Source organism: Salvelinus fontinalis, chromosome 8 (genome assembly GCF_029448725.1).
Source record: "Salvelinus fontinalis isolate EN_2023a chromosome 8, ASM2944872v1, whole genome shotgun sequence".
NCBI classification, from domain to species: Eukaryota; Metazoa; Chordata; class Actinopteri; order Salmoniformes; family Salmonidae; genus Salvelinus; species Salvelinus fontinalis.
This window is the reverse complement of record NC_074672.1, coordinates 29,960,967-29,988,259: the sequence shown is the minus strand read 5'-3', so window position 1 is coordinate 29,988,259 and position 27,293 is coordinate 29,960,967. Positions and strand designations below refer to the sequence as shown.

General features: G+C 42.1%; 2 protein-coding genes and 1 long non-coding RNA gene across 5 annotated transcripts; all 3 read left to right on the top strand.

Annotated features, from left to right (window-relative positions):
- The first annotated feature begins 2,331 nt into the window (after positions 1-2,331).
- Positions 2,332-10,384, top strand: LOC129861074 (uncharacterized). The gene is made up of 3 exons (XR_008760504.1): positions 2,332-4,810; positions 6,737-6,803; positions 8,889-10,384. It is a non-coding gene; the product is annotated as an uncharacterized LOC129861074 (long non-coding RNA).
- A 1,371-nt stretch (positions 10,385-11,755) lies between these two features.
- abhd6b (abhydrolase domain containing 6, acylglycerol lipase b) lies at positions 11,756-21,414 on the top strand. The gene is made up of 7 exons (XM_055932870.1): positions 11,756-12,067; positions 12,202-12,315; positions 12,498-12,630; positions 12,844-13,001; positions 20,200-20,254; positions 20,435-20,535; positions 20,854-21,414. Exons 1-7 carry the CDS (start codon positions 11,756-11,758, stop codon positions 21,031-21,033), a joined length of 1,053 nt encoding a protein of 350 aa, XP_055788845.1. The 3' UTR covers positions 21,034-21,414.
- Positions 21,415-21,601: 187 nt separating this feature from the next.
- Positions 21,602-24,737, top strand: kctd6b (potassium channel tetramerization domain containing 6b). Of its 3 annotated transcripts, none has more exons than XM_055932146.1 (3): positions 21,603-21,966; positions 22,823-22,942; positions 23,198-24,737. In XM_055932146.1, exons 2-3 carry the CDS (start codon positions 22,916-22,918, stop codon positions 23,882-23,884), a joined length of 714 nt encoding a protein of 237 aa, XP_055788121.1. In that variant the 5' UTR covers positions 21,603-21,966; positions 22,823-22,915; the 3' UTR covers positions 23,885-24,737. The 3 variants fall into 3 exon arrangements, with proteins under 3 accessions (XP_055788123.1, XP_055788121.1, XP_055788122.1); XM_055932147.1 differs by lacking the exon at positions 21,603-21,966 and adding an exon at positions 21,987-22,614; XM_055932148.1 differs by lacking the exon at positions 22,823-22,942 and having other exon boundaries at positions 21,602-21,966.
- The last annotated feature ends 2,556 nt before the right edge of the window (positions 24,738-27,293 follow it).

The following is a 27,293-nucleotide window of genomic DNA, read 5'->3' as shown; positions in this document are numbered from 1 at the left end:
CAACCATCTGAGACCCCCTCCCCCCAACAGTTATTTTTACTTTTTAATTATTTTTTAGTTTAGCATATTTGGGAAATGTATTTGACTCTTTCTTGAATTGCATTAAGGGCTTGTAACTAAGTGTTTCACACTAAGGTCTACACCTGTTGTATTTGCACATGGATTTGATTTGGAAATTATTTCTGTGGGATGAATGTAAAATTAACTGTTTTAAAGAACAGTCTCTTCTACTGTGCAGGTACATATTTCATCCCGAAAGAGGTGGGAGAGCATCTGGTCGACATGATGGACAGCATGTGGCCAGCAGTCCCATCCATCACCCAGTTAGATTGTAGACCCCAGAAGGGTCAAGGTCTTTGGACCAAGGCTCGTGACGGGGAGCGCACCTTTTGAGATCTCAGACTTTGTGGATATACAAGATGCAGGTGTAATGTACACTACATGATCAAAAGTATGTGGACACCTGCTCATCAACCATCCCATTCAAAAATTATGGGCATTAATATGGAGTTGGTCCCCCTTTGCTGCTGTGACAGCCTCCACTCTTCTGGGAAGGCTTTCGATGAGTTGTTGGAACATTGCTACGGGGACTTCCATTCAGCCATGAGCATTAGTGAGGTCGGGCACTGATGTTGGATGATTAGGCCTGGGGTGCTCCCTACCCAACCGTAGACCCCTTGCTCCCCCCTAAAGGCATTCAAAATTGTTTTAATAATGTGCTCCTGGGAACCCATTCCAATCACCAGGTGCACGGCTGCCCATTTGCAATATATTTCAATGGGCATTTACCATCACGAATTTGACATGCTCAGAAATACTGCAGGAATGCCAAATTGACTGGCCCGATGAATTCGGGATGGCAGGGATTCTGGTTCCTCTCCATCGCTCGTTGGTGTTGATTTCAGAATGTCAATTTGGTGATGGTCTATCACTGTTTAAATATATTGCAAATGGACTAAAGTCAGCCAGGAAGTCACCGTCCATCAGTCAATTGGATATCATTCTGACACCACACCCACTTTTTCCAACTCGTTTAGAAGCCAACTATCACATATTTCAGAGCAGGCCCAAAATTCACAGCGCCTTCAGTTTAACCTGTTTGGGCTGCAGGGGCAGTATTGAGTAGCCAGATAAAATTTGCCCATTTCAAACGGCCTCGTACTCAATTCTTGCTCGTACAATATGCATATTATTATTACTATTGGATAGAAAACACTAGTTTCTAAAACAGTTTGAATTATATCTGTGTAAAACAGAACTCATTTGGCACAAACTTCCTGACCAGGAAGTGGAAAGTCTGAAATCGAGGCTCTGTTCTAGTTCCTGCCTATATAAATGGGCATGATACGTATTAGTATACATGCACTTCATACACCTTCCCCTGGATGTCAAGAGGCGGTGAGAGAAGAAATTGAGTGTTTATCTTGGTCTGAAGTGGAATACAAGGTCTTTGTACGACGTGTCACCCATTTCCTGTTTTCGGGAAGGCGTGAGAAGGAACCTGGATTTGCCTTCTGATAAGCTGCCGTTATGGACGACTAATATCTCCGGCTTTGATTTTATTTGATACATGTGACCATATCATCGTAAAGTATGTTTTTTCAATAATCTGATTAAACTATTTCCGGGAGTTTTGCCGTGTTCCGTTCTCTTCCGTTTGTTGACATGGAGAGATTCGCGCCACTTGGAAAGTGTGCTTGCTAAATTGAGAGGGAAAGAGGCCGTTCTAAATCCAAACAACGATTGTGCTTGACAAAGGACCCCTTGTCCAACATTCTGATGAAAGATCAGCAAAAGTAGGAAACATTTTATGATGCTATTTCATATATCTGTCGTACATGTGAACTAGTCGTCGGCGCCCAGCTTTTGGGTACTCTAGCTATGCCGAAGCTGGATGTCGTAATGAAGTTATTTTTAGAATTCTAACATGGCGATTGCATTAAGAACTAATGGATCTATCATTTCCTATACATGTATTTTTTATTTATGTTTATGAATAGCTATTTGGTCAGAATATGTGTCAGAAAAAGTGTCAAGTGTCCTCTTGACATCCAGGGGAAGGTGTATGAAGTGCACGTATACTAATACTTATCATTCCCATGTATAGGCAGGAAGTAGAATAGACTTTCGATTTCAGACTTTCCACTTCCTGGTCAGGAAGTTTGTGCCAAATGAGTTCTGTTTTACTCACAGATATAATTCAAACGGTTTTAGAAACTAGAGAGTGTTTTCTATCCAATAGTAATAACAATATGTATATTGTACGAGCAAGAATTGAGTAGGAGGCCATTTTGAAATGGGCACCTTTTATCTGGCTACTCAATACTGTCCCTGCAGCACAAACAGGTTAATGTGAAAGTTAAATATTTAAAAAATATATATTTAGAATTTCGCGCCCTGCACTTGAGCTGGCTGTTGTCATAAGTGTACCGACGTCGGGCTGCAGCCATAAGAAGTTAAGGTCGCTGCTCGGGCTCCAAATGACCTATCGAGCCGAAACTTGGGTTTCGGGGTTGCCTCAGCTAGGCCTACACAATGTCAGAACTGGACCCGCAGCTAGAACGTAACTACATGTTTTTATTATGGTTTAATTGGTGCAGAAAATCATTTTTTTCCCGGGCGTCGCTACATGGTCCTTGAATGAGCTATTGGACAGAAACGTTAGGTTCCGTCTCTATGGACCGAGGTGGTTTCAATGCACCTAGTCTTGCGACTCTGGGACTTTTCTAAATGTCGTCTTTTTCGTGATGGTCAAAATGAATTGAAGTTATTGCAGACGTACGAGGCTGTTTCTCGGTCTGAGAACCTTCTAGAGACGCAACTCACCATGCACTATGGACTTGAGCTCTATAACAGGTTTCAGAGCTCTAGGTCTGATGGTTCTTTGATAGTTCAAACAAAGGTAACTATTGCAGGCTCTGTCTCTAAGCCCCACACTGTGTCACTCCATCCTTGCTGTGTGTTTTTTCTTTGACATGTGTTGGGAGAAATTACTGATTTACAGTTCATGAGGGTTGCCTAATCACACATGAAGTTTTGGAAAGATGTGACCTTTCTAACCCTTCAAAACAGCCCACGTGACCCCAATTTAAGGCACTTCCGGTGGACACGGGAAGCTGAAAGTGAACACATATATCCTCCGTGGTGGTTGGCTCTTACAGTTTTAAGTCTTTACGTTAAGAACTGACTGATTTACAGAGGGTTGGATGAGTGTGTGATTTCAGAAAATCACAGAAGTCTCGCAGAGCTCCGAAACCCTGCCTTAATGGATTCGTTTGAACATGCCGCAACTGGATCTAACTTTTTGGAGAAAAAAAACATTTCTTTTGATTAGCACCAATTGTACATTGTATGATTTCTCTTAGATGATGGTAGATAAATGGCTGGTTCAACTTTTCCGTAGGTTCATGTACTTTGACGTGAAGCTGTCAAATTAGCACACTATTTTCGTTTTTGAATTTTAATCCCAGAAAAATGGCCTAAACTCAAAGCGTTGAGGCCTCGACGCCATCTTGTTTCTGGGAAAACAGCCCATTAGTCCAAACCTATGCTCGCCATGTTTCGTCTTCGAAGCCTTTTCTGATTAGGAGAAATGGCCATGTCGTGGTTGGTGATGTTTTGTACATTTGCAATATGATTCCATTCGCCATCTGGTGGAATTAACGGGACAGCGGAAAAATTACATTTTATGAAACGGAAACTGAATGTCCGAGAGACTTCGTTCGATAACTTCCCGGAAGATCTGGCCCCGGTGCACGACCCGCCACCAAATTTTTAAAACATTCGCGTACGTCTAGTAAGGGACCGTACATTTGCAATATGGAGATTTTCATCGATCATACAGCAAATAAAAAAAGTGCCCATGTATGTAAAGGAATTACAGGAATAGCGATAAAATTATTCACTTACTTTTGACTGCAACCATGAAGATCTTCAGTCCCAGCTACACAATAATTGTTTTTTGTTCGATAAAGTTCCTTTTTATGTCCCAAAAACTCAATTTGGTTGGCACGTTTTTGTTCAGTAATCCACTGGCTCAAAGGCAGTCATGACATGCAGATGAATACATCCTAATAGTATCGGTGAAGTTCGTCAACATGTCAAACGATGTTTATAATTAATCCTCAGATTGTCTAAAATAATAGATAATATTTCAACCGGACAATGGCGTTTTCAATTGAAAGGAAAAATAACGAAGGGCGCGCAATCGGTCACTCGCGCCAACCAGCTCTGCTTCTTTCTACAGTCCACTGAAAGTGAAAGAATGGTCTCATTCTTCCTCATTTTTCAGAAAACAAGCCTGAAACAATGTCTATAGACTGACATCCAGTGGAAGCCATAGGAACTGCAATCTGGGTCCTATCCCATACTGTATAGGCATTCAATTGAAAAGTACCCACATCAAAAATATCCCTCTTCCTGGATGGATTTTCCTCAGATTTTCGACTGTTATACTCACAGACATTATTATAACAGTTTTGGAAACTTTTGTGTTTTCTACCCAATAATACCATGCATATCCTAGCTTCTGGGCCTGAGTAACAGGCAGTTTACATTGGTCACCTCATTCATCCAAAATTCAAAATACTGCCCCCTACCCAAGAGAGGTTAAAGTACACATAAATGCATGTGGTTCTAGTTTGTGTGCCTTGCACATGTGTTGTATCTATCTTTCTTTCTGTGCAGCTGATTTCATTATCTGGGCTCGAGAGGCAGGTGCCGGTAATGGAGGGCCCAGGTCAGGCGCAGCCCACCTTTGAGGAAAGGGAAGATGGCTCCTCTGGGATCTCCTACGTTGCTCAGGAACCAGGTATAGAAAAATAGGCCTCACCTCCACATTGTCCCCTGACGCATTCAATGTAAAACAGAGAGTCACCAAAAATTATGCTTTTCCTCTTGGTGACTTTTTAAATTTAACTAGGCAAGTCGGTTAAGAACAATTTCTTATTTATAATGACGGCTTACCCAGGCCAAACCCTAATGACGCTGGGCCAATTGTGCGCTATGGGACTATGAAGTGTCAGTCAAATTCAATGTTCAGAGTGCTCGTCATTCAGTCCTTACCTGGTGCCATTGTATGGCTCTGCTGGAGATGATGCATCAGGGTTGGGACAGACTAAAGGTATCAATCAGTCCTATTTTATGGAGGTTTACTGTCTTTTATATCTCATTTAGAGGGGTATATTAGGCGCACAAACTACACGGATAATATCGTAACATTTTATCACCCATCACAGGTCATCTGATGAGGAAGAGTAATTAATGGCTGTTTTGCGTCCTCTCTATGGTCCTCCTTCCAGTCTGATACCTGTAAGGTTGTCAGTAGCGGGCCAGGCCTGAGTGAAGCCTGTATGGGAAGGAGAAACATCTTCAATGTAGACTGCAGTAAAGCTGGTGAGCCTACATGGAGCTAAAGATGGGGACAGAGATCAAAGATCTCCTTTTAAAGATTGTACTGTAGCTCTGTTTTTGACTTCCTTGATCATGCAAGTGTAACCCTCTCACCACAGGCTCGGATGAATCAGCATGGGAATAATCTCAGTAAATTAACAAAATGTAGTCTATAGGGGAAAACTAGACTTGTTATATTACTAATAGTAATCTATGACTTAAATATGTCTCCAGAAAGTTCTCCCATGCAATACGAAAGTGACTCAAGGAAAATACAACCACACTGAATACAATTTGACTTGGATACTAGTAAATCTAAATTATCAGTCACACAATCAATCACAATATAAGGAAATAAAAATCTAAGAGTAAGAAAGTATTTTTGCTAAGTGCAATTCGAAATCTCTATGTACAAGTTTAAGCTCAACAAGTGTCATCTTCCCCTCTCAGCTTGAGCAGAGGCAGGAGTCCCAGAGCCCCAAAAAGTTCCTTGCAGCAGCAAACCCAGAGTTCACGTAATTGGCCCAAAAACTTAACCAGGCTTCTAATTGACTAAACCAAGTCTGATTACTTCACATGAATGTAAGGTCAAAATAATTAAGTAGACAGTATAGTAAATAATTAAACCAACCTCTCAGGTAGCCTAGTGGTTAGAGCATTGGGCCAGTAACCAAATGGTTGCTAGATTGAATCCCCGAACTGACAAGGTAAATATCTGTTCTGCTCCTGAACAAGACAGTTAACCCACTGTTCCTAGGCTGTCATTGTAAATAAGAATTTGTTCTTAACTGACTTGCCTAGTTAAAACCTGTCAATAATTATTTTTATTTGAAGCTTGCACATGAAAGCCACAAGTGCTTAAAGCATTTACAAAATTATGCATTTTATCTAAACGCACTACACTTAATTGCGGCCGACGGGTTCAGTACACGTCAATGCATTCTGTATTTGAAAGTAAGTTCTTTGAATTCTCGTACGAAAACTTTACCTAACGTCATTCATTAATAACTTAGTTACCATACCCGGTCTTTGTTTTTCTTTGACTGTTTTTCATATTGTATTAATGTATATGTTTTTGGTATTAGTGCTCATCTGTAAAAGAGACCTTTGTCTCAGGATGAATCCCAGCTAAAATTGTCTCAACAGCAAAGACTGTAGTAAAACGTAATCTTTCTAATACATGGTTTTAACATTATATTACACAATAATGAATTATATTGTAAGTTTAAAACCCTAATGAAAGAATGGTGAGTACAACAATTGGAACTTCATTTCTACTTTACCATAAGGTACACTGGAAGAATATACACAAATGGCAATGACATATTGTACCTGTAATTTTTAGGTGAGGCCATAAAAGCTCCTCCCTCGGTTGACATACAAGATGCTGCTTGATTGGTCAATTCAGAAAGGTGGGTAGGCCATGTGTAAAATATGAATGACATAGAATATAGACCAGGGAAGATAAGCATGTCAGACAAAAACAAGCTTGCAGCTGTCTAAGGAAGTGTTCAAATCATCGAAACAAGATTGTATGGTCTGGGAATATATGTGAAACGATACATCCAACTATTGTGAGAAACAATTTCATAAATGTATGAGTAGCATCTGGGGAAGTAGCCAAAGTTTTTTTTTTTTTTTTTTTTTTTTTTTTATAATCTTGGTGAGAATAACACCAGTCTCATATGAGCCATCTGTCTTCTCTACCACCTCCCCTCCCCTTCTGCTAAATCAGCTAATTTCTCTACTGACTCAGTGACACTTCACGTTGCTTTTGTTACTAAGTGTTAGTAATATGCTGGTTATTATAGGTGATAGTTAATAATTACCTAATTAATATAGGTTGTTAGTATCCAATCATGGCATGCATGTACAGCCTAGAGAGTCTCAGAGCATACACAGACCAGCTGGCTGGTGTGTTTATGGACATTTTCAATCAATCTCTATCCCAGTCTGCTGTCACCACATGCTTCAAGATGGCCACTATTGTTCTGGTACCCAAGGCAAAAATAACTGAACTAAATGACTACCCTCATCATAAAGCTGGAGGCCCTGGGTCTCAACCCTGCCCTGTGCAATTGGGTCCTGGACTTTTTAATGGGCTGCCCCCAGGTGTTGAATGTAGGAAACATCTCCACTTCGCTGACCCTAAACACTGTGGCCCCACAAGGGTGCATTCTCAGCCCCCTCCTGTACTCCCTGTTCACCCATGACTGCATGGCCATGCGCGCCTCCAACTCAATCAAGTTTGCAGATGACACAACAGTTGTGGGCAACAACAACGAGACAGCCTACACAGAGGTGGTGAGGGCACTTGGAGTGTGGTGTCAGGAAAAGAACCTCTAACTCAACGTCAACAAAGGAGATGATCATGGATTTTAGGAAACAGATGAGGGAGCACCCCCACTATCCACATCGAAGGGACAGCAGTGGAGAAGGTGGAAAGTTAAGTTCCTCTGAGTACACGTCACAGACAAACTGAAATGGGCCACTCACACAGTGTGGGGAGAAAGCACAACAGTGCCATTTCAACCTCAGGAGGCTGAAGAAATTTGGCTAGTCACCCAAAAACCTGATTTAACTTTTACAGATGCACAATCGAGAACATCCTGTCTGGCTGTATCACAGCCTGGTACGGCAACTGTACCGCCCTCAACCGCAAGGCTCTCTAGAGGGTGGTGCAGTCTGTACAACGCATCACAGGGGCTGTACTACTTGCTCTCTATGACACCTACAGTGCCCGATGTCACAGGAAGGCCAAAAAGATCAAGGACAACAACCACCTGAGCCACTGCCTGTTTACACCGCTACCATCCAGAAGGCGAGGTCAGTACAGGTGCATCAAAGCTGGAACCGAGAGACAGAAGCTGTTTTTCAATCTCAAGGTCATCAGACTGCTAAACAGCAATCCCTAACTCAGAGGCTGCTGCCTACGTTGAGAACCAATCACTGGACACTTTAATAAATAAATAGATAACTGGACACTTCAAATAATGCCACTTTAACAATGTTTACGTATCTTACATTATGTATATACTGTATTTATTGCACCTTGTCTATGCCGATCGGCCATCGCTCATCTATATATTTATATGTACAGATTCTCATTCACCCCTTTAGATTTGTGTGTATTAAGTAGTTGTTGGAAGTGTTAGATATTACTGCAATGTCGGCACTAGAAGCACAAGCATTTCGCTACACTCGCAATAATATCTGCTAACCATGTGTATGTGACCAATAAAATTTGATTTGTGTGAAGCTCAATGACCTTGAATCTCTGTGAGCTGTAAAGGAGGGGCTCATTATCTCACTGAATTGCTGAGGTGTGTCTGAGAGAGGGAAAGAAATTCCTCTTCAATTTAGTAACAGTCAATTTCCCCAACAATATCACTCTATATGCAGCGGAAGTGACTATTGTTTAAGACAAATATAGAAGATACAATGTATACAAAACATTAATGCATTGATTATTTTTATGATCTTGTCTTTTGTCCTAGGTCGTAACTTGCTTCTGGTGGGGCTGACTGATCCCACTGTGGTGTGAGGACGTGTCAAACACCTTGGCAACAATGGCTATGATATCAACTATGTTATCAAGGAGGGGGCAGCTATATATTGGCTCTGAAGTGAGGGGAGGAGTATATTACAGGGTCTCCTTTCCATGTCATTGCCTCTGTTGGGGTTTGTTTCCTTGACAATCATTGATACATTGATGACATTATCATTACAATATCTTTAATTAAATCATTCAAAAACCTTTAATGTAATTGCAGACAGATGTTGACATCAGGAACCTAATGCATGTTTCTGAGTAAGTCCTGCAAAAATATAAAAGGTCCCAAGTTATTTTATTAAACCTGAAGTCCAGCCCTTGTGATGTCATTGCATACGTCATTACCTTATACTCTTCAGAGCAAGCCCATGCATATAGACCTATATAAACTTGCAAGAGAGATATAATAGTTCCAGTGTTTTCTAAGGCCTAGGCAAAAAATGTCCACTCCAGTTAATTTATTGTGGAATGTCTGACTAGTCTCTTATCTCCTACACTCTCCTGCAGAGTTCTGTCTCAGTCACACATTTCTCAGAGGGGGTTCTTTTATAAGAGGCATAGAGACCAGAAAACAACTCTAGAACAACACTAAACCTCTATAATGAATATATATTGTTAATCTGTAGTCTAGGACCCTATAAGTGTAATGAGGGTGGGGTCTTATAACCCCTCCCCTTCTATTAATACAGCATAATCAATTATTATAATACATCAAACATTTGGTACAGCCCCTATCATGACCCATAGGTGAACTCCTGACACCGCATAAAGGAGTCTCATTCTGGGGCTAGACAACATAAATCCCAGAGCAAAGAGATTATAAGGAGAGGGGGAGAGTGGAGGAGTTTGGGAAATGGAGTGCATGAAAGCAATTCTTTACAGCAATTAATTATAATACTTATCATCGAGAGAAAAAAATGATGCATATCCATCTGAATCTGATTCTTGGATGTATAGCAATCATTGCAGTCTTCTGTTATATTTGGGCAACCAGAGTTCTTAGTCAATAGATGCTTTTATACTGTAAAAAAACTATAAACACTTGTTTTTTTACATTATATATTTTATTTCAACACTTTGAATGGACTTAGTTTGCTTTGTATTGCATAAATTACATCACTCAGACTATAGACACATTTAACTGAATGTTTAACCCTTTAATCTGTCACGTCTACTCTCCCTCTCCAGCTCTCAACGTCGTCGGTTTACTAACCACTGGTCCTGGCAATCATCATTACACATGCCTGGCATCATCATTACGCGCACCTGCGCCTCATTATGAGGCACACCTGGACTCACTACACTGATTACCTCCCTATATCTGTCACTCCCTTGCCTCCATTCCCCAGGCAGTATTGGTTATGTGTTTCATGTCCAGACGCAAATTCTGTTTTGTATCGTTCTGTTTCTTATATTATTAAACTCACCTCCTGTTCTTGACTCCCAGTTTCTCCGGTACACTGTCTCTTCTGGAAAAACATACAGAGCTCTACCAGGCGGCTGAGAAGTCAAAAGATGGTGATTAGGAATACCACATTAGAATAGCAATTTGCAAACACTGAACTGCAGCAACCAATAAGGATACAAATTGTGGAAATTGGTGCAGGAGGGTTGGGGGAGTTAACCAATCAAGTTCAAATGACGATTTGTGTCCACTGACAACATGCTCTACCAGCCTGTTAAGAATAGGGTTAAAGGGATAAGTATTGACTGATTCTATGAATTATGTGTCATTTGGTATAATATGAATTCACTTGCGAATAGAAACATTTGGAGTCATATTGTAATAAATTCTGTGAAACATGCAACTACAACAAAGCAAATTATTTCCCTAGTGTGAAGCAATAAAGGTCATGAACATGGCATCTTTGAACTGTAATACATCACAGAGGGAAACGTGTGCGTCCCCTTTAAAAAATTGACACAATTATTTAGCAACAGATCAATAGGAGCTCTCTATAAACCAGTGACTAGTAGGACTGCCGTCAACGTACTCAATTCCAGTTGAACTTAACATTCAAGAGAAGATAACCAGGCAAATAAATAATTTCCACGCATCTCACATCTGGGTCAACTGGGTCGTTAGGCAGACAGATCAACGAAGCTGATTGAGCTCTTCTGGTAGATTCCCATACTAAACCGACCCATGACAGTTATTCAAAGAGAATAAAAAACATATCAAGTAAGTTTCTTTCTTCATTTATTACACATTTTATAGCCATTTTAGTAGGATTAAATTGATTAGGCCTACTACATATTTAGGCCTACCATGTCGCTCCCCTGATATTTTATCTCCCCCCCCCCCCCAGGGAAGGTCAAATCAGAACTACTGGTACTAACCCATAACTATACAGTAGGCATAATGTGTATAAAAGCGTGTATGTTGATTTCGAACAGGGGAGCCATGGCTGCGGATTTAGATATGGTGAACTTGTTGGTCCTTGCTGGTGCAACGTTGGCCATTCCTATTCTGTCTTTTGTGGCCTCTTTTATCCTCTGGCCCTCAACCCTCATCAAAATATATTACTGGTAAGGTATAGTGCTGTATTTCACTCCTTTTGTGTGGTGTCAAATTCTTATAGACAGTTTTATGGATTAGAAAGGAAGGTTGCTAAAGGGAGAGATTATTTTTTGTACCCTTTTCACCTCCTTTAGACATCTGCATAAAAGAGATCCCACCCACCACTGAATAAACTGCACTATAATAGTAGAAAAGCTTGATTCTAGCCTTCAGTACCCCTATAACCACATCCTGCGCTACACCACAGTCAGATTCACGTCTCTTTTTCCTGCTCAGGTGCAACATGCAGCATGAGTCATAACAAAGCTCTAAAGACATTCTTGCTCTTGCTAAAAAGGAAATCCAAAATAGAAACAGTAAAAGAGCAGAACACTCATCTCTCTCTACATGTTGCAGAGAGAGACTCAGAGAGAAAGAGAAACAGTATTTATCAATTCCTCAATAGGTACTGGAGGAGGACCCTGGGTCTACAGGTGCGCTATGCAGACTGTGGGGGGTACCGCTTCTGTTACTCTTACAGAGGGAAGCCAGGGTTCAGACCATCCATCCTCATGCTACATGGTTTCTCTGCTCACAAAGACACATGGCTCACTATGGTCAAGGTAACATAATCCATAAATCACCTAGTATTATGTGGGCTGGTAAAGTAGTTGTGGACAAATGTAGGTTTATCTTTACTACTGTAATAGTAGGTATTAGCGTGTATAGTTTTGTGACATGTATCTATGGCATGCAGTATCTACCCAAACACCTGCACATACTGTGCGTGGATATGCCTGGCCATGAGGGAACCACTCGTACCAACTCAGAGGACTACTCCATCCAAGGCCAGGTCAAGAGGATTCATCAGGTGGGTCTTGGTCCTGTCACCACATCGGAACAACATACGCTCACCCGATACACAGCATGAAAGATAATCAAAGATTGCATTGGTGACCACGAATGGGTACAAGAAGAGTTGTCTTAAGTTATGTCACAATAAGTAACCACGTGTCGTAGCATCAGAGTTTCTATTTTGTACTCCTTATGCAGTTTGTGGAAAACGTTCGACTGAACAGGAAGCCCTTCCATCTGGTCGGGACCTCCATGGGGGGCAATGTGGCAGGGGTGTACGCAGCCAGCTTCCCCTCCGAAATCTGTAGCATCACCCTTATCTGTCCAGCAGGTCAGTCACACATTATCACAATATTGCGAAATCACTGTGTGTGTGTGTGTGTGTGTGTGTGTGTGTGTGTGTGTGTGTGTGTGTGTGTGTGTGTGTGTGTGTGTGTGTGTGTGTGTGTGTGTGTGTGTGTGTGTGTGTGTGTGAGAGAGAGAGAGATTCAGGGAAAAATCAATCTGATCAGAAAAAAAGAATCAATATGTCTTCACCCCCTAGGTATACGATACCCCTGTGAGACAAAATTTGACAATCATCTGCAGGACCTTGAGCACAGCCATTACACTCTGAGCATCCCACTGATTCCGTCCACGCCAGAGGAGATGGAGGATATGCTCAGGCTTTGCTCCCATGTCCGCTTTAAGATCCCTCGACAGGTGGAGTAATCAGACTGATCCATAGGTCTAGGCCTACTTTATTTAAAAACAAAAAAAATGTAACCCATCCCCCACCATTTGCCTTGATGACAGTGTTGTGCACTCTTGGCATTCCCGAGTGGCGCAGCAGTCTAAGGGGGGTTAGGGGAGGGTTTGGCCGGGGTAGGCTGTCATTGTAAAATAAGCATTTGTTCGTAACTGACTTGCCTAGTCAAATAAAGGCACATTTGTACTTATTTATCTCAACCAGCTTCATGAGACAGTCACCTGGAATGCATTTCAATTAACATGTGTACCTTGTTACAAGTTAATTTGTGGAATTTCTTTCCTTCCCAATAACCTCTTGAAGCTAGAGGGCAGTATTTTTATGTTTGGAAAAATAACGTTCCCAATGTAAGCTGCCTATTTCTCAGGCCCAGATGCTAGAATATGCATATAATTGACAGATTGGGATAGAAAACACTCTAACGTTTCCAAAACTGTCAAAATATTGTCTGTGAGTATAACAGAACTGATTTTGCAGGCAAAAACCTGGGGAAATCCAACCCGGAAGTGCCTCTTATTTTGAAAAATCCCTGTTCCATTGCCTGCCTTTCCTCCATTAAAGGGATATCAACCAGATTCCTTTTCCTATGTCTTCCACAGGGTGTGAACAGTCTTTAGACATAGGTTCAAGCTTTTATTCTGAAAAATGAGCGAGATTTATCAAATCGCGTCAGTGGATAGCCAGATGTCCTTCGATTAGTTAATGCGTGCGAAAGTGGTAGATCGACATTTTCTTTATCTCTTGTATTGAACAGTTTACCGTCCGGTTTAAATATTATTGATTATTTATGTTAAAAACAACCTGAGGATTGATTAGAAAAAACGTTTGACATGTTTCTACGAACTTTATGGATACTATTTGGAGTTTTCGTCTGCCCTTCATGACCTGCCTGAGCCTGTGGATTACTGAACATAACGCGCCAACAAAATGGAGGTTTTTGGATATAAAAATAATCTTTATCGAACAAAAGGAACATTTATTGTGTAACTGGTAGTCTCGGGAGTGCAAACATCCGAAGATCATCAAAGGTAAGCGATTAATTTTATTGCTTTTCTGACTTTCGTGACCAATCTACATTGCTGCTAGGTGTTTGTAATGTTTTGTCTAGTGATCGATAAACTCACACAAACGCTTGGATTGCTTTCGCTGTAAAGCATATTTTCAAAATCTGACACGACATGTGGATTAACAACAAGCTAAGCTGTGTTTTGGTATATTGCACTTGTGATTTCATGAAATTAAATATTTGTAGTAATTTTTTTTGAATTTGGCGCTCTACAATTCAACGGATGTTTACGAAAAGAGGTGTGTTCGAGCCAATCAGTTGTGTTGTGACAAGGTAGGGGTGGTATACAGAAGATAGCCCTATTTGGTAAAAGACCAAGTCCATATTATGGCAAGAACAGCTCAAATAAGCAAAGTGAAACGACAGTAAATCACTACTTTAAGACATGTTGGTCAGTCAATCCGGAAAATACGCATACAAAGCCATTCCTCGCTCTGCTTTCGGCAAATCTGACCACTACTCCATATTGTTGCTCCCAGCCTATAGACAGAAACAAAAACAGGAAACGCCCATGCTCAGGTCTGTTGAACGCTGGTCTGACCAATCTGATTCCACGCTTCAAGATTGCTTCGATCACGTGGACTGGGATATGTTCCAGATAGCGTCGAACAACAAGATCAATGTATACGCTGATTGAGCGAGTTCATTAGCAAGTGCATCGGTGATGTTGTACCAACAGCGACTATTAAAACATTCCCCAACCAGAAACCGTGGACTGATGGCAGCATTCGCGCAAAACTGAAAGCGCGAACCACTGCTTTTAATCAGGGCAATACGACCGGAAACATGACCCGAATACAAACAGTGTAGCTATTTCCTCCGCAAGGCAATCAAACAAGCTAAGTGTCAGTATAGAGACATAGAGTCGCAATTCAAAGGCTCAGACATGAGAGGAATGTGGCAGGGTCTACAGTCAATCACGGACTACAAAAAGAAAACCAGCCCCGTTGCGGACCCCAATGTCTTTCTACCAGACAAACTAAACAACTTCTTCGCTCGCTTTCAGGACAATACAGTGCCACCGACACGGACCGCTACCAAAACCTGCGGACTCTCCTTCACCACAGCCAAAGGGAGCAAAACATTTAAACGTGTTAACCGTCACAAAGCTGCCGGCCCAGACGGCATCCCTAGCCGCGTCCTCAGAGCAATACTCAGACCAGCTGGCTGGTGTGTTTACGGACATGTTCAATCAATCCCTATCCCAGTCTGCTGTTCCCACATGCTTCAAGAGGGCCACCATTGTTCCTGTTTCTAAGAAAGCGAAGGTAACTGAGCTAAATTATTATCGCCCCGTAGCACTCACTTCCGTCATCATGAAGTGCTTTGAGAGACTAGTCAAGGATCATATCACCTCCAACCTACCTGACACCCTAGACCCACTCCAATTTGCTTACCGCCCCAATAGGTCCACAGACGACGCAATCACAGTCGCAATCACACTGCACACTGCCCTAACCCATCTGGACAAGAGGAATACCTATGTAAGAATGATGTTCATTGATTACAGCTCAGCATTCAACACCATAGTGCCCTCCAAACTCGTCATTACACTCGAGACCCTTGGTCTCGACCTCGCCCTGTGCAACTGCGTCCTGGACTTTCTGACGGGCCGCCCCCAGGTGGTGAGGGTAGGAAACAACATCTCCACCCCACTGATCCTCAACACTGGGGCCCCACAACACTGGGGCCCCACAAGCCCTCTCCTGTGCTCCTTGTTCACCCATGACTGTATGGCCATGCATGCCTCCAACTCAATCATCAAGTTTGCATATGACACTACAATGGTAGGCTTGATTACCAACAACGACGAGACGGCCTACAGGGAGGGGGAGAGGGCCCTCGGAGTGTGGTGTCAGGAAAACAACCTCACACTCAACATCAACAAAACAAAGGAGATGATTGTGGACTTCAGGAAACAGCAGAGGGAGCACCCCCCATCCACATTGACGGGACAGTAGTGGAGAAGGTGGAAAGTTAAGTTCCTCGGCATAAACATCACGGACAAACTGAAATGGTCCACCCACACAGACAGCGTGGTGAAGAAGGCACAACAGCACCTCTTCAACCTCAGGAGGCTGAAGAAATTTGGTGTGTCACCAAAAACACTCACAAACTTTTACAGATGCACAATCGAGAGCATCCTGTCAGGTTGTATCACAGCCTGGTACGGCAACTGCTCCGCTCACAACCACAAGGCTCTCCAGAGGGTAGTGAGGTCTGCACAACGCATCACCGGGGGCAAACTACTTGCCCTCCAAGACACCTATACCACCCGATGTCACAGGAAGGCCAAAAAGATCATCAAGGACAACAACCACCCGAGCCACTGCCTGTTCACCCCGCTATCATCCAGAAGGCGAGGTCAGTACAGGTGCATCAAAGCTGGGACCGAGAGACTGAAAAACAGCTTCTATCTCAAGGCCATCAGACCGTTAACCCTCCCGTCATCCTCGTATTATTTCTACACCCCGTGTCCCCGGGTCACCCTGTCCCGTCTTGGCTAAATGCCCGATGGGCACAAGTGTGACAGTATGCGTGTGAACAGCCTTTGCAGATGTATTTCTTACATCTGCAGCACACCGTGTGTGTCTTAGAGTCCTTCTTTGGTGGGCAGAGCTGACAGCTCTTCCTCTTACTTGCCCCGGCTGGGACAGTGGGCGGGTCAGTGGCTCGGCCAGTGGCTGGGGCAGTGGCGGGCTCCTCAGGTTGTTGATGAGCCGTAGCACTCTGGACGGCTTTGACAAGTGCTGACGCCGCTTCCGTGTGGAGAGATGCTGCCTTCTTTGGATCAATGGCTTCACAAGTGCCTTTCCCAGCTGCTCCAGGAACACCCTCCTCTTGTTCCGCTTCCGAGGCATCCAGTTAGACTTGATCTCTCGCCATATGACAAAGGCATTGTAGGAGGACACGTCAAGGATGTTGTGGAAGATGACCAGGGGCCAGCGGGCAGTCATCCGTCTGCAGCTGTAGGTTCCAACCACCTTGTCTAGGTTGTCCACGCCACCTTTGTTGCAGTTGTAGTCTAGGATGATGGCCGGCTTCCTGTCGCGGAGATCGCTAATGTTGGCCTCTGTGTGCAGCGTACTCAGAAGTAGCACGTTCTTCTTTTTCTTTGCCAGGTAGGACACTAGAGTGGCGGTGGGCATGAAGGCAAACCTTGAGGACAAGACCTGTCTGCCCTTTGACGCGAGCAGCGCCGGCGGGAGCTCGGCCTTGTTCTTTCGCACCGTGCCGACCATGGTGAGGTTCCTCTTGAGGAGCTGCTGTCCGAGTTCATAGGAGGTGAAGAAATCATCATACGTGACATTGTGACCACTCGGTCCCTTTGTCAGATCGAGAACAACGCGCATCGTCTGGTTCTTCTCGGGGCCTCCGCTGGACGCCTTGCATCTTCCAAGCGTAGCTGGATTTCACGTCGCAGGCCACCCATGACTTGATGCCATATTTCGCTGGCTTGCTAGGAATGTACTGTCGGAAAGGACAGCAGCCTTTGGCGGGGAGAACAGATTAGCGTCATTTCCGGCTACTTGGGGACAATAAGTGCTATGTTATACATATAATACCTCTCTATACATACATATATACACACACACACGTATACACAGTACCTCAGAACGGGACCAGTTGCTCATCCACTGTCACGTCAGGCCCTGGGTTGTAGAGAGCTGGCAGCCGCTCCTCCCACTGGTCCCAGACCTCTCTTATGGCTGCAAGTTTGTCTGTCGCAAGTCTCGCGGTCGTCGAATCGTAGCAGCCTGGAGTACTTGTGAAAGACCTTGAGCGGCATGGTGGCACGGAATATGGTCCTGCCTCTCTTCGCGTCCCATAGGCTGGCCGCGGCCTCACCTTGGGGCCTGTGGGATTAGCAGCACTATGTAGGCACGCAGGTCAGTGGCGTCCATGGCTCACCAGCCGTCGACATATTTTCGCGCCCCCTGCAGATTTGTCATGTCCAAAATGATCCTTTCTATTGCCGGTGTGGCGAACAGGTGGAAGGTGGACGCGATGTCATGGGCACGCAACATGGCATAGGCTGTGGGGCCCGGAGTCATGGCCGGGCCAGGGTGGCAGATCACACGAGCCTGGTCGCGATAGGCCATGGGGGACCATTTGATTTTGCCGTTTTTTTAATAGCAACGTCTCCCTTTCGGCTTGAGCGGAGGCGATCTCTTCCTCTTGGTCTTTCCCTGGGTCTTCCTCTTGGTCTTCCTCTTGGTCTTCCTCTTGTTAGATTGCACTGCATGGTCGGAACTAGAAGCACAAGCATTTCGCTACACTCGCATTAACATCTGCTAATCATGTGTATGTGACCAGTAAAATTTGATTTGATTTGATACCTCATGAAGCTGGTTGAGAGAATGCCAAGAGTATGCAAAGCTGTCATCAAGGCAAAGGGTGGCTATTTGAAGAATCTCAAATATAAAATAGATTTTTATTTGTTTAACACTTTTTTGGTTACTACATGATTCCATATGTGTTATTTCATAGTTTTGATGTATTTGGTATTATTCTAGAATGTAGAAAATAGTAAAAAAAACTAAAAAATAAAAATAAAAAACCTTTGAATGAGTAAGTGTTCTAAAACTTTTGACCGGTAGTGTACTTATTTCACCACTTACCATAATGATACCCAAGTTTCAATTATACTTACCACAACCAATGTTTGTAAGCTTAGCATTAAAAAGCACCATGATTATTAAGTGTCCATATAGTTTACCATAATATTTGCACTGTTAAGCATACTGTAGCTGCAACTGTGTAAACCTAATATTCCACCCACTAAAACCTCCCCCCATATCTAGCTTGGTCTGTTGTTACTAAGATCATCAGACCATCTCCTTGACTCATGATGCACCTTTGCGTCCTAAGGCAAACCCTTGGCCACCAATTGGTGTAGGCCAGAGGGAATTATGGGTATGATAACATAATTCAATACTGTCACCCATCACTCACACTTTCAAAGCGCAATAGGTCTATTGCATATCTATGAGGGTGCTTTTTAAGAGAACTAACCAAATAACATGGAAAACAGTCCGAAAAAATGTATATTAATAATAATAGATAATATTAATAGAAATATTAACAGCACAATTTTATAGATTAATGCTCATATTTCAAAATTGCTAGCAAACGCTATAACCTGGGCCTTCTAGTGCTGAGCGATTAATAACTGACATTTCGTAATTATTATTTTTTGATTATTAAACAACTAATTGACAGATGTCGGTTTAAGTATTTTAATTTAATTTGGTTTGTTGTTTGGTGATCCCAACACGCTATTTCTCTGGAGAGAAATCAATTAATTCAAGAGCAGAATAAAGTCAATAACTAGGGCTGAACGGATGGAGGGAGTTGTAGTTTTCATTAAGCAAATATTCAAGCTAGTTCAGAAACATGTTAATTAACTACAATGACCATAATCCATTGCGCCTGTTCTTTCCGGCTCAGACAGACGGATACACTTTAATGCCTGCTACATTAGATACACACAGATTACATGAGAGAGGAATGTACACAACACAAAGAGGAGAGGGATAGAGACAGTTCGTGAAAGTATGCTTTATCTACTTTGAAGAACTAGTCAAATAATTTTGTCAGACAGCTTTGCAGCATATTTAGGCAGGCTAGCCTAGCTAAATAGGATAACTAAAGACAGTATAGAATGGGGAGCACAGAGATGACGTTAGATGGTCTGTCTGGCTGGCTGCTACTGCCTGAGGAGATGAAATTATGACTTTAAGGAATGAAAAATAATAAAGTCATCAAATAAAAACTAAGTAATATACACAACCAAAATATTTTATTATTTCATTGTAATTTTCTATTGATGTTTACCCAATGTGGAGCTGACAGAGACAATGGAATATTTTCAATGTTTTGACAATTGAATGTTCACTATTTTGGGCTTTGGAATTTGCTTTAAAAGCTCTGAAATCATAAATAAAAAGAATCGAACCAAAACCGAACAGAACTCAAAAAACACTCATCGTTAAGCATTAAGGCCTACCTAATGTTCCTCTTTCATATGCCTACAGATAGAAAATGATATCAGACTGTTGTTATTTTCTGCTTTCATATGTTAGATTCTTCAAGGACTGGTGGATGTTCGCCTTCCACACAATGATTTTTATCAAGAAGGTCTGTCTCTGTTCTGTTCCTTTGTCTCATAGCCAAATCCTTTGAGGTATTTTTCTCTGTATGAATATTTGTCATGTCTATGCCAAAGAATGCATTAAATATTATAAGATGTAGGTCATAGTCGCAGATGTTGGGTTGCTCGTTTTGACAAGGTTCGCTAAATCTAGAATCTCTCCACAGTTTTCATGGAGTTATTGGGTGAGAACTCCAGATACGCCCTACAGGAAAATTTGCAGCTGATCACTGCCCCTTTGCAAGTCATTTGGGGTAAACAGGACCAGGTAAATATACCAAAAGACAGAAGGCATATGCATCCAAATTAAACAATTTTAGGAGAGGGATTTTGCATCTATGATGTTGACAGTTACCTGCCTTCCCATGGTCCTCTGTAGCTCAGTTGGAAGAGCATGGCTCTTGCAATGCCAGGATAGTGGTTTCAATTTCCAGGACCACCCATATGTCAAAATTGTATGCAACCTTTTGATAAAAGCATCTGCTAAATAGCATATATTATCATATGATACTCCATGTTTTCATAATAGTATCAAAAATAAGAATGCTGTATATAAGAGTAACCTTATAGCTGCTCTTTTCTCCAGGTGGTGGATGTCTCTGGAGCTGTGGTAGTGGCGGAGGCCTTGCCCGGTTGCAGGGTGGATCTGTTAGAGAACTGTGGCCACTCTGTGGTGATGGAGAGGCCTCGCCGGACGGCCAAACTCATCATGGAGTTTATTATCTCCCTGGGTACCACCAGCGGAACCATTAAGAAGTTCTCCTGAGAATTATATTCTTTATGGAAGTTTTATTATTTAGTCAAGCATTTTACTTTGAAATGTAAAAAAAAAAAAGTTTTACGATCAACTAATTACTGGAAACTCTTATATTTTCAGATTCAGGTATTTTTTTCACCCATGGAATATCTTGGTCATATATGTTGTTTTCCTCTTCCTGCAATATTGGATGATATTTGACTAAATTAGTAAACCATGCCTGTGTCTAATTTCATTGATTTTCATCAAACTATGCTGATGGAATGTTTGTAGCTAGCCTATGTGCATAAAATAAAGAATACTTCCATCTCTTTTCTATCATCACTCAAAATATGTGTTTTAATCTAGTCACTGTAGATGCATTTATGTATGTGTTTGTTGTTAATTTGACCAAATCAATTTTTTTTTTTTTTATATAGTCACTATAGATGTATTTGTGTGTGTGTTTGATGTTTATTTGATCAAACGCACGCATTCATGTTGAAAAAAGTGAGAGCTCTGTAATTTTCGTGAACCCCGCATAAGAATTTGGTTGTCCATCTGTTTAGCTGGCTAGTTTTGCTGCATCCTGGTTTTTTACTATTTACCAAATCCACAAAGTGGCTACATCGAAAAAAATATCATAAACCAAAATGTGCTTTTTGGTGTTAATTTAAGGTCAGGGTTAGGCATAAGGTTAGCAGTGTGATTAAGATCAGGGTTACGGTAAGGGTTAGGTTTTAAATCAGATTTTAAGAAGATAAATTGTAGGAATAGGCGGGGTTTATGATTTTGTCGCTGTGGTAACTAGTGACGACCCTGTACCCTGGGCATCGGGAACAGTGATAGGACACCATTCATCACCTTGCAGCCAACATTGATGAGAGCAAAATATAAGTCTAGATAGCTTTTAAACGAACATGTAGAATCGATGAAATAATAAGGGTAACCTTTCACATACAGGTATGTTTTTTTAATGCTATCGACCACTTTCGATAGCTAAATATAACAGCTGTAATTTGTGCTAACTAGCAAGCTAACAGAAGCTAATGGCACGTTGGTTGTTTAACCCCAAAATACAATAGCGAGCATATCAAAATAAGCCTTTGCAATGCAATTTCAAACGAGTGTTTAATACAATGCCATCGATCGTTAGTTAACTCTCCAAATCGTTGCTCTTGATGTCTACGTTGCCAATATAGCCTACTAGCAGCTAGCCAGTTGATGATGTGGGGTTGCGCATCTGCATCCGTGCTCGCGCTGGACGTGTTTTTCTGCATCAATGGCGTCACACTGTATGTAGTACGTGCGTTAATGGTGCAATGTATTTGACTGTGTTCTCATTTCTTTCTGTACTAACAGGTCACATCAACAGTACTGTAGCTAGTTATTTAGCTTTGCAAAACACATTTTAGTTTTTCATGCTCAAAATCTGTCATTCTTTGCTTCATTTTGGGAAATCACTAAATTGGCCTCAGTCTGTCCACACATGGATCTGCCTGAAAATCACAACATTATAAATTCCCTGCTAATTCGAAGGTTCAAAGGCATCTGTGATGGTTATCTAACAATAACTGCTCAGGCTTTGTCGAACCTCAAGCTGATCAATATGTAAGTCGATTCTCTTGTTGAGTGAAGCATGATCTTCGATTCTATGAATAAACTCGTCACAGACGTTTGGTCTTAAAAATCGTGAATTGGCAGGTGCAGTTCGGAGCTTGTTTTGCAGTCTTTGACCAAGCCAACTCACCTAACTTTGCTGAACACACCCGTGTCAATATGATGACATTATATCTTGCTTTGTGACTTGTATTCCCAGGTGATATTGAAGACAAGACATACTGCACTAAGTTTCTGATCATATCAGCAGCCTTTCTGTGTTTGATCTTGAAGTGGACTTTTCTGTTTACAAATGGAGAATGGAGACTGGGGCCATAGGGTATGTAACACATGACAACCTAAAGTCAAGGCTACCTTAAAATTCAGTGCAGATTAAGAGTAATGTTGATGGCTACTGAGATGAGTATGTTGACCAGTACCACAGTGGTTAGAATTAAATATGTTTGATGCATTGCCAGATGTTTTTGTTCAACATATCTTGCTGTTGTTTCTTGATTTATTCATATAGCTATATTCATGTTCTTGTCTAATTCCACAATGCTAATGTATAATTTGTCAATTTCTCACTCTGTAGATGACTAACCCAGTGACTTTGAATGTGGGGGGCCACCTGTACACCACCTCCTTATCAACCCTGCAGCGGTACCCAGACTCCATGCTGGGCGCCATGTTCCGTGGGGATTTTCCCACAACGCGGGACGCCCAGGGAAACTACTTCATCGACCGCGATGGGACGCTCTTCCGGTACGTGCTGAACTTCCTACGTACGTCCGAGCTCACGCTCCCTGTGGACTTCACTGAAACTGACCTCCTGAGGAAGGAGGCGGATTTCTACTTGATCGAACCGTTGATCCATTGCCTCAATGAACCCAAGCCGCTCTACCCTCTGGACATCTTTGAGCAGGTGGTGGAGCTGTCCAGCACACGGAAACTATCCAAGTATTCAAACCCAGTGGCCGTCATTATCACACAGCTCACCATAACAACCAAGGTGCAAGCCCTGCTGGAGGGAATCTGCAAAAATTTCACCAAGTGGAACAAACACATGATGGACACAAGAGACTTCCAGGTGTCCTTCACTTTTGGACCGTGTGACTACCACCAGGAAGTGACCCTCAGGGTTCACCTAATGGACTACATCATGAAGCAGGGCTTCACCATCCGGAACACTCGAGTGCATCACATGAGCGAGCGAGCCAATGAGAATACAGTGGAGCACCACTGGACATTCTGCAGACCGGCTCGCAAAGTAGAAGACTGACTGTGCCACAGCTTCCATACAGTTTTCATCATCGTCGTTCTAAAATGGCAACTTATTGACATTATTATGGTATTGTTGAAAGAAAAAAAGAATCTGGTTGGTCTGGTTGTAATGAGATTTCATTGCCATGGTGATATGAAATCACTGTGTATAAGACAATATCCTATAATAGGTTCATCCTTCACAATGGAAGAGAGAAGGTGCAAATAACAAGTGATAGATTCATGCCCTAATACTATAAACACACTTTGATTGTGAAAATAAAATAATGCATAATAATCAACAGTTCTTCTGTAAATATATGGATACGTCTGTCTTATCTGAATGTTAACAATGTTGTCTGTTTAGGCATAAATTGCATATGGTTACGATATCTGCATGGTGCAATTGATAGTCCAGGCATTATTGCATGTTCAATATGAAGTATTATATTTCAACATTCTAGAGCTCATGTCATCAGTGATGTAGTTGGTCTTAGAGCTGGGGGATATGGACAAAAAAATATAGCACCATTGCCTGAATTGATGCAATAATGATAAATAGCAAGATAAGTTTAAGTTTATAACCATGTGCACCACCATTTAAAAAAATATCCTTTAAACTACTACTACTAGTTTATTGGTTGAACCATCAATTGTCCCATTAGCAATCACCCATATTAGCAAACTTATTTCATTTCAATCTTCACATTTTTCTGGTATAGGCTACTTATTTGATCAAATTTGATTTCTTGTAATGAACGATATCAGTAAAATACTTACGATAAGTGATCGGTATGGTCGGTGTCGATCATTTTCGGTTTATCGTCCCAGCTCTAGTTGGTCTATCCTACAAATAAATCAATTTGTCATAATCTGTTTCATAGATGGGAATATTCTTGGTTTAGCCTACCTTAAATAGTACCCAGGGTAAGCAATTTTTTTTATCTAGACAGAAACACCTGATTCAATTAATCAATGGCTTGGTGATTAGTTGGTGAGTTGAATCAGATAGGTAATGCTGTGTTCATAACAGGTGGGGAACTTTTTAAAGAAAATACTTGTAAACTGGGAGCAACGAGTTGTGTGCGTTCACACAATCACATTTTATTGGTCACATACACATATTTAGCAGATGTTATTGCGAGTGTAGCAAAATGCTTGTGTTCCTAGCTCCAACAGTGCAGTAGTATCTAGCAATTTACAACAATACACAAATCCAAAAGTAAAATAATGGAATTAAGAAATATATAAATATTTGGACGAGCAATGCCGTAGTGGCATTGACTAATACAGTAGAATAGAATACAGTATATACATATGAGATGAGTAAATCAGTATGTAAACATAATTCAAGTGACGAGTGTTCCATTATTAAAGTGGCCAGTAATCCATGTCTATGGATATAGGGCAGCAACCTCTAAGGTGCAGGGTTGAGTTAACCAGTGGTAGCTGGCTAGTGATGGCTATTTAACAGTTTGATGGCCTTTAGATAGAAGCTGTTTTTCAGTCTTTCGGTCCCAGGTTTGATGCACCTGTACTGACCTCGCCTTCTGGATGATAGCGGGGTGAACAGGCCGTGGCTTGGGCGGTTGATGTCCTTGATGATCTTTTTGGGCTTCCTGTGACATCGGGTACTGCGGGTGCCCTGGAGGGCAGGCAGTGTACCCCCGGTAATGCGTTGGGCAGACCGCACCACCCTCTGGAGAGCCCTGTGGTTGCGGGCGGTTCAGTTCCCGTACCAGGCGTTGATACAGCCCGACAGGATGCTCTCAATTGTGCATCTGTAAAAGTTTGTGAGGGTCTTAGGAGCCAAGCCAAATTTCTATAGCCTCCTGCGGTTGAAGAGGCGCTGTTGTGCCTTCTTCACCACTGTCTTTATGGGTGGACCATTTCAGATTGTCAGTGATGTGTATGCCAAGGAACTTGAAGCTTTCTACCTTCTCCACTGCGGTACCGTTGATGTGAATAGATACATGCTCCCTCTGCTGTTTCCTGAAGTCCACGATCAGCTCCTTCATTTTGTTGACGTTGAGGGAGAGGTTATTGTCCTGGCACCACTCTGCCAGGGCCCTCACCTCTTCCCTGTAGGCTGTCTCGTCATTGTTGGTAATCAGGCCTACTACTGTTGTGTCATCTGCAAACTTGGTGATTGAGTTGGAGGTGTGTGTTGCCACGCAGTCATGGGTGAACAGAGTACAGGAGGGGGCTGAGCACACACCCTTGTGGGGCCCCTGTGTTGAGGATCAGCGAAGTGGAGGTGTTGTTTCCTATCTTCACCACCTGGGGGCGACCCGTCAGGAAGTCCAGGACCCAGTTGCAGAGTCATTTAGTTCAGTTACCTTTGCTTTCTTGGGTACAGGAACAATGGTGGACAGCAGACTAGGATAGGGAGAGATTGAATACAGTTGAAGTCGGAAGTTTACATAGCCAAATATATTTAAACTCAGTTTTTCACAATTGCTGACATTTCATCCTCGTAAAAATTCCCTGTCTTAGGTCAGTTAGGATCACCACTTTATTTTAAGAATGTGAAATGTCAGAATAATAGTAGAGAGAAGGATTTATTTCAGCTTTTATTTCTTTCATCACATTCCCACTGGGTCAGAAGTTTACATACACTCAATGAGTATTTGGTAGCATCAGTGATTGTCTGTAAATCTTGTGTCTGTACTAACGTTTTCCCGGTTTGATTGCTTTACGGAGGGAGTAACTACACTATTCGACCATATTCCCAGTCATCTTGCCACGGTTAAATGCACTAGTTCACGCTTTCAGTTTTGCGCGAATGCAGCCATCTATTATTCTTGGTCACGTGAACAAAAGGACTTGAGCTTCTGTATGTTATCACAATCACACTATGAGTAGTTAATCATAAAATACTGCCTTCCCAGAGAGTTCTTTATTCCTGCCTGCGCAATGTACTGAGAACCCATCTGGCTGTATGGACTGGGACAGTATATCCCGAGAGAGCCATGATTCTGTGAAACAGTGTATGTTACGGTCCCTGATGTCTCTCTGGAAGGAGAGATTCTTTGAACTCGTTTTGAACTTGTTGAGAACGACAATTGGCGAATGGCAAACAAGCTGCGTCAACCATAACCTAAAAGTACAGCTATCATGCTCACAAACAGTGTAGTGGAGGGAAATAAACACCATTTACATAATATATTTTTATTTTGCACAAGGGTTTACCCACCTTTTGTGGATTAGGTATTAGGTAGTGCTACTTTATTCACCACGAACGGCGATCAGAATTTAACTCTTTTTTTTACCACAATGTAACAGTTTTGCTTCCGTCCCTCTTCTCTCCCCAACCTGGGCTCGAACCAGGGACCCTCTGAACAACTGCGTCCCACAAAACATTTACCTACTGTATCGCTCCACAAAAGCTGCCCAATTGAAACACTACTGGCTATTTCATACCAGTT

Bases quoted from the DNA above. Each gene is read 5' to 3' on its own strand.
- kctd6b (XM_055932146.1), top strand. From the start codon at position 22,916: ATGGAGAATGGAGACTGGGGCCATAGG. The intron at 22,943-23,197 runs GTATGTAACACA...CTCACTCTGTAG, and splicing joins ATGGAGACTGGGGCCATAGG to ATGACTAACCCAGTGACTTT.
- abhd6b (XM_055932870.1), top strand. From the start codon at position 11,756: ATGAGTCATAACAAAGCTCTAAAGACATTCTTGCTCTTGCTAAAAAGG. The intron at 12,068-12,201 runs GTAACATAATCC...TATGGCATGCAG, and splicing joins CATGGCTCACTATGGTCAAG to TATCTACCCAAACACCTGCA. The intron at 12,631-12,843 runs GTCAGTCACACA...TTCACCCCCTAG, and splicing joins CACCCTTATCTGTCCAGCAG to GTATACGATACCCCTGTGAG.